The 12,620-nt window shown below is 43.1% G+C and overlaps 1 protein-coding gene across 1 annotated transcript in view; it reads left to right on the top strand.

Moving 5' to 3' along the window:
• Positions 1 to 12,620, top strand: part of LOC138505094 (uncharacterized) — a 717,078-nt gene that overhangs the window by 355,010 nt on the left and 349,448 nt on the right. The window contains exons 31-32 of the mRNA XM_069625408.1: positions 3,051 to 3,317; positions 8,132 to 8,428. Coding sequence (XP_069481509.1) covers positions 3,051 to 3,317; positions 8,132 to 8,428 — 564 coding nt within the window. The remainder of the gene's footprint in view (positions 1 to 3,050; positions 3,318 to 8,131; positions 8,429 to 12,620) is intronic.

Here is a 12,620-nt window from a genome sequence, read left to right as displayed (position 1 = left end):
TAGTTGCGTGGTACTGTACTGGGCACGTTTGCCTACGAAGCCCAGTGAGGTCAGGGATAGGGGCTGCCAATATGACTGTTTTAATGATGTCATGCTCAGGGGCGGGGGATTAGCATTTGTGTAACAGATGCCGGTCAGCCAGGTGGATTGGTGGAATGATGTGATTATCAGAATATGGCTGGTCACAGGTGCCTGTGTTTGCGTGCGTTTCTTGGAGGGAGACTGAGGTCATGTCCATTTGAATAGCTTCTGTATTCGTGCCATCTGTGCCCTGCAGCTCCCATTGGCCCCTCTTGAGATGAGCCTGGCTGCTCAGTCACTCTGCCAACTTGTGTGGTACATGCTTATGCTGATGGTTGGTTTGTTTACTGGCAGGAGTACAGGGCTGGTGCAGTCTCACTCAGGATACTGCTTTGAATGTTGCCTTACACTGGTGTCAGTCGATGGGGGGGCCTGTTTTTGTTTGTCTCATTTTTCTGTTCATGTTGCTGGACTTGAACCTTCACATGCCTGTGCTGCATCAGTGCGGCAATGGTGCCATGGCAAATATGGATGGCCACTCACAAGGCACTTGGAGCCCCTAGATTCATTTGTTCGTTGGCATGCATGGGTGACTTGTACATTTCACTGGTTGCATTGTGTGACTTCATTGCACCTACGAGGAGTTGTACAATGTGGCCAGGGAGTGGTGTACAGGCACTCAGTAGGGCCGTTTACGGTTGGTTCGCGATGCTGTACTTCTCACCATGGCGGAATGGTACTTTCCGCCGTGCTTGATGGCGTTAGGTGCATGTCCGCTAGGGTCAGAATTCGCGTACCGTTGCGCCATGGTGGTAATTACGGTTTGGCATGGCGCGCGTGCGCGTACTTGGTGCAGTTAGCGTTGGCGTTCACTACGGTGTCGCTAATGGCATCGTACTTTACGGTGACGGGTCATGATCGCACCGAGCGCTATTCGATGGCGGTATTGCATTTCCGCCATCGTTTTTCGATTTCCGCAAGGGTCGTAATGAGGGCCAGTGTCTCAGTCTCTATTCTGACCCGGCATAATATCTAAATTGATCATCAATATGGCTGATTGTCTATTGAAATAAAAATATGTCTTGGACTCCATTGGACTCGGAAATGGACATTTGATGCCAAATTCTGTAACTGTGGCACAGAGAGGGGCATCTGCATGTATTTTATGTCATGGTGCCTTAATATCATTCCTAGCTGGCCGGGGATTAAGAACTAATAGACCTGGTCCTCAGCATTGATGGCCAGCTCAACTGAAAGCTATTCTTCTTAAATGAGTCTTCATTTTACCAGATTCCTGTTCACTAAACTCAGATTGTGAATTAAGAAAAGCTTGGACTCTGGCAAAAAAGCTTGTTTCATGAAACCTGGAGTCCAAGTAACCTCTCCAGGGTGAAGACTGGATAATAGAGATGGGGAAACTGGCCACAGGGAGCATGGGAATCATGAGAACTTCAAGTGAATGTGTGACAAATTAAGGGATGCGTAGGAGGACTGAATATTGGATTCAATCTTTACTATTTTTGTCCACCTTTATATTTATAGTCCTCATATGCATACCAACTTCTTCCCTTGTGCTTTCTGCAATTGTGAGGGAAATATGTTAAGATTTGTTGATAACCATCATGTTGCCTTATCAACTCAATGCTACCTGCTCTTTGATGAATTTTCGGTTACGTTTTAGACGATTTTGTAATGCTGTTGCTTCCGTGGTCTGTTAATGATTATATGTTTACGCTATTGTGTTTAACTGTAGTTTATTAACTTCACATTTTTCTACCACACTTCCAGACCAATAACAAAAGGTAATGTGCAGTTTTTCATTGTACTTCAGGGGAATGCAACCTTTGTCTCTCCGGATGTTTTGGCCTACAACTAGGGATGGGCAATATTGACCAAAAGTCATATCTCAATATGTTTGTGTGGGTTAAATGCTCAGTTGTTAGCCGCCAACTACATGTGAGATGTCACATACAATTTTATTAATAAGACACTGATCAAAATAAAGTGCAAATACAAGGTTACTCTTCCTGTTTGAGAATACACAGAGCTGTGTGACTATCAAAATGTAAATACAAAATGGTAGTTTAAGTAATAATGGATATATATGTATGTAACTCGATGTGAATGATATTGTCTCATCTTATATCGATTCTGAAAGTGTATTAATATATTTCCAAAAGTTGATATATCGCCCAGCCCTACCTACAACTCCCATCTGCCCTTCGCCATATAGTCAAAGGCGAAGGATCATTGGAGCCATAAGCCAACACCTCTAGAGAGTCACAGGCTGCTTACTCCTAATGTACCTAAGGAACAGGCTGCTTACTCCTAATGTACCTAAGGAAAAATGTATTTGAAAAATCAATAATGGCTTTCTCTTTACATCTTGGACATGGAACATTGAAAAAGAGTCCACGAGACATACCCAAACTTTTTCCTTATTCCGCACTCACCTGCTCCCTCAATGCCATCAGCTCATGTCTTTGAACCTGGCTCTGCCCTATTTGCATCCCTCTGTAATCTCCATCGTTACTGCTACATTATTGATTGCCAATGTGTTGCATATGAAGTACTCCAATGCTCATGAAAAGAGGGGCAGGTCATATTGTTAAAGTGTATTAAATACATATTTATTAAACAAATTTATTACAGAGTTTTCACTGACAATAAAATGTGATTCGATTCCATATGTAGTCCTATTTCTAAATTTGATGGCTTGGTGAATAGCAGCGGTTTATCCTATAACCTACTGTTTACATCAGGAGTGTCCAACTCCAGGCCCCCAGGGCTGCAAACATGGACTTTTTCAGGATATCGCTGATTAATATTCATAAGTTAAATTAACATGAATTTAGAAATATTGTATGCAAATTTATCTCATGAATATTAATATGGGATAGCCGACAATCTGACATGTTTTCCGAACCTCATTGCCTGCAGTTGGACAACCCTGGTAAGCATAGTCAATTAATCGATTCACTTCCGTCTTTCATTTCATTTAATACATGACATATTTTCATGCTCCATAGATCCTTCAATGCCAGAGTTCCTGAGCTTGAAGAATGTGCAGAAAAACAGAATCTCCCTTGAGTGGACGCCTGCTGCAAATATGACTGGTGCAGACTTCATTTACAACATCACATACAGTAGTTCACAGGGGGCTTGGAGTGTCACAAACAGCACTGCCTATGCCAACCTTGTGAGCCTGGTACCTGGGACAAACTACACAATACGCATTGTGACAGTCGCTGCTGGTAATTATACCAGTTTGCCAGGTATCATATCTTCATACACAAGTAAGTTGAGTTTCTGTTTTTGTATACTGTGTTCATGAATTCCCTACACTGATTTACTTGTTCTCTGACATTGTACCAGCAAATATGAATTCAGTATTTCCAAAACCTATGGTGATCTTGTGAATTTATTTTCTTTATTAGCAATAAGCTAAACGTAATAGTCCAAGAGCTGTTCACTACGCCCACTGCTTCTCTACAATGGTAAATATAAGGCAGTTGTTAAAAGGAGCTATGATGATAACAGGACTGCCCCAGTTCTTTTGCTACAGATGCTCACTGTGATTTTATAGGTGTTGCCATCAGCACCCCTCAATATTCCCAATGTGATGTCCTTTGCCTGACTCGCAATTATTGATGCTTTAAACCTGAAACAAAAATGACAAAAATTAAGATTTTCTGTTTTTATGAAACAGTCTATACAATCCATGTACACGTGTTTTTGATGGAAAGATGCCATCATATGCCTCAATGTTTTGCAAATACTTAAATGTCAATGCCCCTTTGCCTGCAAAAATTGCTAAAACATAGAAAAACATCACTACTGATGTTTTTTCTCCAAATATGTGTCTGTGTAGTGGTACCAAGGTGTGTTTTCTGGGAATATTTTCCTTAAAGAAATTGTTACTTGGCTGTATCCAATCTTAACCTAGAAACATTGAAATGGTTATTCATTACGTAAGAAAAGTCTAATCTTGAACCATAACGTTAAGGATATCAGCTTTACTTTTTCAGCATCATTTATTGCAAGAGTTGGCAGTGAAATAAATATGAAATATTGCAGAAAAAATATCAAACAACTGTTTGATTTAAGGCACAAAACAGCCCCATATCATCGCTGCTCTCTGTGATCCAAGAAGGAAAAAATCCTCTACATGAAAATTGAATACGACCAGATCCATCACAATGCAAAACATATATCAAAGATTACAACAAAATTATAATATTCTGTATAAGTACCTGCCAGGGTCATGTTCTTGGCCTCCCAGCCAATGGGTAGGCTCAGAAACGGGGCTTAGCCACATGGTAAAGCCCAGGCTGTGAGCCTCCTCAGAGCTGGAGGCCGCCATCTTCCCCCTCCAGATAGTGATGTAAGTTCCCCTATGTGCCCTGCGTCCGAATTTCCCAACCCCCTCCCCTTATCCACACATTTCGCCCCCTCTCATCCCTGTTCCACTTCCGTTCTGCTTCTATGTCCCTCGCTGGTGTTGGGAGCACTAGTGTTCCCGGACTGTCCAGACACATGAAAAGGAAGAAGGGACAACATGTAGTCCCTTCTCCCCCTATCCAGGGTGCCCATATTTTTTTAAATGTTTCTTTTTACGTTGCAAAATGGCGTACATGTCCTTTCTCAACTTAAAAAAAAACACTATTAGTATCCCGGTACAACTTGCTGGAATACTAACAGCAATATTAGCCTCACAGGCGGAGGGGCATTACTGGACCTGGTGCTTAAGTGCAGAGCAGTGATGTTACTATTATTAGACCAACTCCATGAAACGCCATATTATGCCGAGATATTTTTAATTCTACTGCTACTAAAAACGACACAGCTTCCAATTATGTTCCAGGAACCTTAAAAGGTGTCATTTGTAAAATGTGCCCGATGGTCAAGAATAAAAACATAGAATTTCTATGTGGTAAAACATATGTTTACTTTGTCATTTCTTCAGATTTAAAACTACAATGTTCCTACAAGTGAATGTTTAATGTTGCTACAAGGGAATATGCTTGTAATAAATTGAATGTTGGTAGCTCAATCAGTCCTCTGCACAAAAATCATTTTAGGGTGATCAAGAATTGTTTGCTTCAGAAGGCTTTCGCTGCACGTTGGCAAGAGAGACCTCTAATTTGAATCTCAGACAGATAAGAGGCATGGGGCCTCATTAGGACCATGGCAGTAGCCACCGCCAGTAATGATTTTTTTACTGGGTCCCAGCAAAGGGCAATAACTGGGTCTTTGAGACCTTGGCGGACCCGGTTATTGCCCTTTTCTGGGATCTGGTAAAAATCAATCCCCATTCCCTTTTGAGTCCCATAGAGCTCAGTGGGAATGGGGATGATGCTAAAGACGGCCCGTTAACGACGTGTACGTTGTTAGCATCCTGGCCTGCTAGCAGGTCCCGCCATTCACATCTGGTCTGACCAGGCGTGAAAAGCGGGACCCGGTAGCAGGACTCGTAATAGGGCAGCCCGTACTGAACGGTGCCGGTCCCGTACCGGCACCGTTCATTACGGGACCGCCAGGGTCCTAATGAGGCCCATGGACATTGATGATTCCAAAACTCTGCTTTTATGACAAAAAAGGTCTGGCTCAATTCTGATACTCACATCTCTGTTTTCTTTCAAAATAATTAGGGATTACGTTTGTTCTCCTTGCATATAATATTGATTGTGTCTATCGACTGCATTTACACGTTGACTGTTCACAATGAACACCCTTTTTCCTACACTCTCCTCCTCATCTAATTCCCTTTTTTGTCAAGGCATATTTTCATCAGCATGCATTTGTTTGCTCACAAAACACATTGCACTTTATATTATATTGGTTTCGTAACTAAGTAACTCCAAGAAATACCTACTTGGCTTAGTTGATATGTAAGGGTGAAGTTGTTTGAGAACCTCCCTCAACTTTTCAAATTCAAGCACTTCACACAATCAATATAAGGCACCTTTCATGCCATGTTGCCCTGGCTACCCTAATAAAGATATTGATATAATAGATGAGTTGTTTGTACTAATTGCTTTAATGTTTCAAACTTTTCATCTAACTAATGTGCCACATAATCTTTCACACAATATGAATATGTACCAACACCTCATTACATCATATGAAATGTATGAGTCTAATTGCGTGTGAACACTGCCTTACATGCACCATATTGACCCTTTACCAACCAATGAAACACAATGGCCCAGCCAAGGTGACAGTGGCCAACGTTTTCAAATGTGGAATCAGGCCGTCAGCCCTGCTCTCTGTAAACTCTCCAGTCCCTCTTACATTATTTTATTTACTTAGATTTTGGATTGCACTGCTCATAACAGGATTCTCATAATACATTGGCCCTCATTACGACCCTGGCGGAGATCCATGGTGCAATTTGCACCATGGACCATGGCGCTGAGCTGCCAACTCCGCCATGGGGGTTGGCGGACTTACCGCCCCATTCCGACCTTGGCAGGGCGGTTAGTCCCCAATCCCCATTTACCCTTCCCCATTCCCATTTTTGCCCCATAGGGTATAATGGGAGTGGGGAAGGCGTTAATTACGCCACCGTAAATTACGGTGGCGTAATTAACAACGAGTCCCGTAGCGCCATGGATTTTTCCGCCTGCAAAAAGCAGGCGTAAAAATCACCATGGAGCTACGGGAAGTCGTAATCTGGCGGAGAGGTACGCCATGCATTACGCTGGCATAAACCCATCTCCGCCAGGGTCGTAATGAGGGCCATTGTGTTAATTACAGACAGACTGGTAGAATTTGCCTCCCAGCATTTTGATGTACGGGTATCAATGTGCTCTCAGTGTGTTGGTTTATGCACCCTGGAGAGGTGCATTTCTTCAATTTTTCAATAGCAACAAATACTTGTTGGTTTTCCTCATTTTCATTCACTTCCTTACTCTTTTCTGCCCTTGAAGAGCTTGCTCACCATCTCATCGTTCTAGCACTCTGACATTACTATGCATGTGCATGCAGGTTTCAGCATAGAGATGGGCGGCGGCTCTCGCTCTCCACAAGGGATGGAGATTAGTTGGATCTGATTCTTTCAATATATGTGCCTCCACTTAAGGTTTCAATTCTTAAGCACATAGTGATTCTTTCTCTATTTTCTGTTTACCAAAGACACCTCAATCTTTTTTTAAAGAAAGTGCTTTCACATTACCTACAATGGAATGCACTGAATATTGTTATTTATTTAAACTGATATTAGTTTAATTCACTTGTGTCATCTATGTTATCTTCATATTCCAAGAACCCTGATGATCGCTAAACAATATGTATAAGTGTGAAACAAATACTGACTTGGATTGGAATGTAAAGCTACAAGAATGAAATATTTTTGCCTATCACAAGGCAGAGAATACATATTTTATTTAACTGAATGGACTCATTGCAAGCACCTATCCTTCCTTTAGTTATAATCACTTGTAAGGTGCATTCACACATGTACCAGTGCTGCCATTATATTGTATACATCCAAAACTATGTGGTGCTTCTATCAGCTCCCACTGCAGTTTAAAAGCTTATACTCTTGTGATATGTGGACATTTCATTGATGACATCCAGTATTCACTAAGATATAATCAAATATGCATTCCTTACTCCAGGCATTAAAAGAAATTGCTAGACAGCGACAACAATGTATTTATTGACCGAAGCACAAAGCGTTCTTAATTTGTCGACCTATGCCCTCTGACACTTAGGGCTACTCCTTCTTTCATTGTAGACAGTATACAGAGCAATATGTAGTGTAGTTTACTTTGTTACTGCCTGATCCTCATGCACATGCCTATACATTGTTGGTCCAGTTATGCTCCCCCTGGACCTGGTCAATCAGCCTCAAGTTGCTCTAACCTCAGGGGTACCCTGTTACCCATGTCCTCAACAGCTGGTGAGGTCAGGTAGGCCAGACTTCCTCTCTGGGGTGCCAAACCAGGAATTCCAAGGCAGTGCCTGTGGGTTCCTAGGGAGTTACCAGGCATATCCCGGTGACCCCAAATGCAGTTCCTGATACATCTGTGAAATCCATTATGATTTGTGTCTCAATGCTCCACCAATTTAGAGTTTTTAAGAAATCTGACCTTTTCCTCCTTAGGGCCTGAACGGATACCACCTGGGAATATTACTGTCATAAACAATCACTCAACAAGTTCCTTGCAGATCAGCTGGAACCAACCCCCTGGAATTGTGGAACTATACACTATCGCCATTCAAGGAGCCGTCAACCAAATCCAGAACAGCACAACTGCGCAGCCTGTTACTTTCACAAGCTTGCTCCCTGGTAGGGAATACACTGTCGCAATCACAACAGCCAGCGGCCAGTACAATGAGACATCAGATCCAGTGACGGGAGTAACATGTAAGTACATATGTTACAGTGTACAGATTTATTGTCAAAAGTGTCAAAACAGCCACAATACAGAAAGACAGAAAATAATTGTTGACTTCAATGTGAATTTTACCTGCACGTTTATGAGGTATAAGTAATAGGAAGTAGTTCCTCCACTTTACCTCCAAAACTTGTAGGTTGGAGGTGCTGCAAAAATGGAGGTAACAGAATTACCTCCACTTTTTTCCTGCACCGCAAAACTCGTAATGAGGCCCATTGGCTGTACTGTTTGAAGTAAATATGTAAAATAGGAAGCATCCTCATTGGCAATGCCTCTACACCTTATTTCATGTTTGTCCTTGATTAATCGAGCAATTTGATGTTAATGGTGATGATGTTTTAGATTAATATATTGAACCAATGATTTTAGGTGGCTAATGTTATGTTAGTATTTATTTATCACAGTACTGCTGTTTGATAATTGTGTTATTTACCATGATTATTTACTTGCTATTAATATTTGTGTATTGCATGGCTTCGGTGGGCTTGCTTCATGAGCTCCTGCCTTTACAATTTTCATCTTGTGCCTGTTCTTGATGCCCCTTCTTATGCCACTTGCATACAGCAGAAACATGGGCAGCACTGGTAGTTCCAGGACCAACAACCTATGGGAAGATACATGACAAATGACTCCTGGGAATCTGTGTGCTACCGCAGGGCAATGGGGAAATTGAAACTGAATAGAGTAAAATTAGTAAATCATAAAAGCATCTCACTGAACTATGCACATGTGCTCATAAATGTTAAAGGGCTACTGCAATGCTCAATGCACACTCAAATGCACCTGCACAATCACAAACAATATGGTGGGCTCTGGGCGGGGATGATCTGAGTGCGGAGACCTCACAAGTGAGACAGGTGCAGCAATAGGGGAACTCTTGGAAGGTTGTCACGTTCCACGGAATATCTGCTCTTAAAATGCCCATGAAGCATGAACACAGGGAGCGACGAACATGCTCTAGTGCAGGTAATATTGCTTTGTAGAATATTGGCTCTCGACCCATTACTTGGAGCAGTCCAGGAGGTATGGGGAATGACACCAATTGCTCCTGGAGACTCGTGTCATTACAAAGGAGGTGGCTTAATTGAAATGGGAGTGGTGGGAGTTGAGTTCCACTCCTGCCATTCCTCTAATGTTCATGATCTAATCAGTTGCATCCCTCGGAAATGGAGGGCAGAAACCGGTAGGAAACGATCAAGCCTCTAAGTATTTGATCCTGCATCCTAATATTGAAAAAATGCAGTTTCTCTAGTTAACCTATTTCTACACACATACACTCCAAGGACATACTATATAATATTTTGGGGAATATAGGCTTTCACACGTGCCCTTACTTGCTGGTACTTATGGACTTCAAACTAGCGTCTGAACAGCAATTGTACAGAATCCTAGCTGGTTAGACACAGGAAAACCTGACGCAGGAAGACACTACAGACTCTTCTGAGGCAGCTAGGTATTGTGCACTCATGGAAACTAGCACACCCATCGGGAGGGAGTATGCTGTCCACTGCACTTCACCTAACAGCTCATCCCATATCAATTACCTTTGCCTATGAAGGAATTGAAAGGATGGCATAACCAAAGTTGATATTGGCAATATTCAAATATCCAGCCACACGCTGGTACCAAAATAACTAAAGTGGATATTTTCAATGTTAATTTGAACGACCACGCTCTGATCTAGGTCACAATTTAAGTGTATCTGAAAAAGTATAGACCAACTAGGTGTTGACTTAACATGGTTCTCTTCCAAAATTGCAATCTCGCAAACCAAATGAGAAAATATCTCATAGTTTCTAACATTACACAAAGCCAGAGCTGCATGTGTCAACTGTTCACCTGGTGGTGAAGGTCATTATTCAAAAGACTTGCCTAGTGTTCGGCCCGGTGCCACAAAAGAAAAACCAACGGGAAGTAAATGTAAAAAGGCTCATGGGGAAGAATCTAGAAAAGCAATCCTGAAACCTGAGGAACGCAAATGGACAACGCACTGACATGCACTGATGAATAGAGCATCAGAAATATGACATCAACCTCCTCACACCCCAATCGAAGGCAGAAGATGCACTATTTAGGACCAGGCAGAGGTCTTTGGACACAAGAGAAAAGTATGTTACACTTTTTATGTATCAACTAAAAATACTTCAACTCTCCTACAAGATCTTTGGAAAAAAAGTGTAACGCTGGAAGGCTACAGGATGAGGAGCAAACTCTTTGAGGGATTCGGTAAATATAACAGCTTATAGCATTTTGGTGGTGAAGTAGACACAGAAGCTTAGGAAGATGTCCTTGGGTGACTAGACCCACTGAAGCTCCGTCAAGAAGTCAACTCATGCCTGGTAATAAAAGTGTCAGTATTGCGGCTCAATTTTCACATGAACACGGGCTCATCATCAGACCCAAGTGATCTACCACTTGAATTTTATAGCAGTCCAAGAAGGAAATAACTCAGTTTGAACAGATTCCCATGGGTGGGGAGACATCATATTTCTGCATTTAAATTCTGCACAAAATCGTAAAAAAGGCATCAGTCTTTTTTGTGTGCGGCCATTCAAATGCCGCAATTTCACATAGAACCTTTCAGACTAAAATGAACAGGGAAAAATCAAAGCAGACATAGATGTCCAGGAAAGGACGAAATGAAAGGCTTAGTCATGAAGGCCTACAATGGCCACCAAATCATGTAAGATTCCTAGCTATAATACTGTGAGTGATTTTTATGGTGGTCACCAGCAACATCAGTTCACTAATTGCTTTGATTGAAGTCACACTCTTGAGATGTGAAAATATTCATGGTGTGAAATATCTTTGGATGGATTACCTTCTTGACTATGTTGAGTCTGTCTCAGAGACCAAAGTGTACACATTTCTAATTAACCTTTGTTAGGAATGATTTTCAGTACTGCCAGTGGTGTGGGGTTTCTGAGAGGCCTACCAAGTGGATGAACTGTTTGGTCTTACCAAACACTCTCTGGGTATCGTAGGCTGAGCAGTAACGTAGACTAAGGAAATCAGGGCTAGGGTATTTAAGTACAATTATAACACTTAGAGGGAGGCAAGTATTTGTGGGCTACGCAGATGTAAAATACTCTCAGGCCGATTCATGGAATAATTTGCGCGGCGCAAGTGGCCAAAAACGTGCGAATCACAGTGGAATAGCGAAAATCGCAGTGCAAGTGCGAAAATCGCACGAAAAGCAGCGCACATCGATTCATGGAAGGCCGTGCGCGAGAAAACCATCGGATGTGCGATAAAAAAGTGTGCGGCGCACGTTGGCGCACAGGCCATCTAACTGCGTGCGCCAGGTCACAGCGAAAATCGCACAGGCCACAGCGAAAATCGCACATAGCGCGGCGCACGCAACAAAAGTAGGCGGAACACGGGGCGTAACACTCGGAATGGGGAACAACTTGCCAAAATGTGGGCGTCACGGGGGAAGTACAGGGTACAAGTGCGCGGAACGCCCACACGCTCGCCTACAACACGTATTCATGGAATAGAATAGGGCAAAAAAGCGCACGCTCAAACCAGCGCACAGGCACAAACACGACCGCCACAAGAAAGCAGGCGGTAGCGTCTCTGCGCCTGTAAGAAATGTGCACCAAAAGGTGCGCCAAAAAATAGCACCTATATACTGCCATGATGAATGTCCCATACTGTGGCCCTCCAGGACAAATGACGTGCAAAGGGGTACCCACAAACACGGACACCCGCTGACAAAAAATATGTGTGCGTGCATACCGGGGTGTGCGGGAAGTCTCACACGCGAATTGGCAGGGCATGTGAATTCCAGGGGTTTGCGGGAAGTTCCACACGCGATTTGGCAGGGCATGTGAATTCCAGGGGTTTGTGGGAAGTTCCACACGCGATTTGTCAGGGTACGTGGATTACAGGGGTGCGCGGGAAGTTCCACACGCGATTTGGCCGTGTACGTGGATTTCAGGGGTGCGCGGGAAGTTCCACACGCGATTTGGCCGTGTCAGTGGATTTCAGGGGTGCGCGGGAAGTACCACACGCGATTTGGCCGGGTACGTGAATTTCAGGGGTGCGCGGGAAGTTCCACACGCGATTTGGCCGGGTACGTGGATTTCAGGGGTGCGCGGGAAGTTCCACACGCGATTTGTCAGGGTACGTGGATTTCAGTGGTGCGCGGGAAGTTCCACACGCGATTTGGCCGTGTCAGTGGATTTCAGG

This window comes from Ambystoma mexicanum, chromosome 11 (assembly GCF_040938575.1).
Source record: "Ambystoma mexicanum isolate Mex_15411 chromosome 11, UKY_AmexF1_1, whole genome shotgun sequence".
NCBI lineage: Eukaryota > Metazoa > Chordata > Amphibia > Caudata > Ambystomatidae > Ambystoma > Ambystoma mexicanum.
Note: the sequence above shows the minus strand (reverse complement) of the source record. Positions and strands in the feature narration are given on the sequence as shown.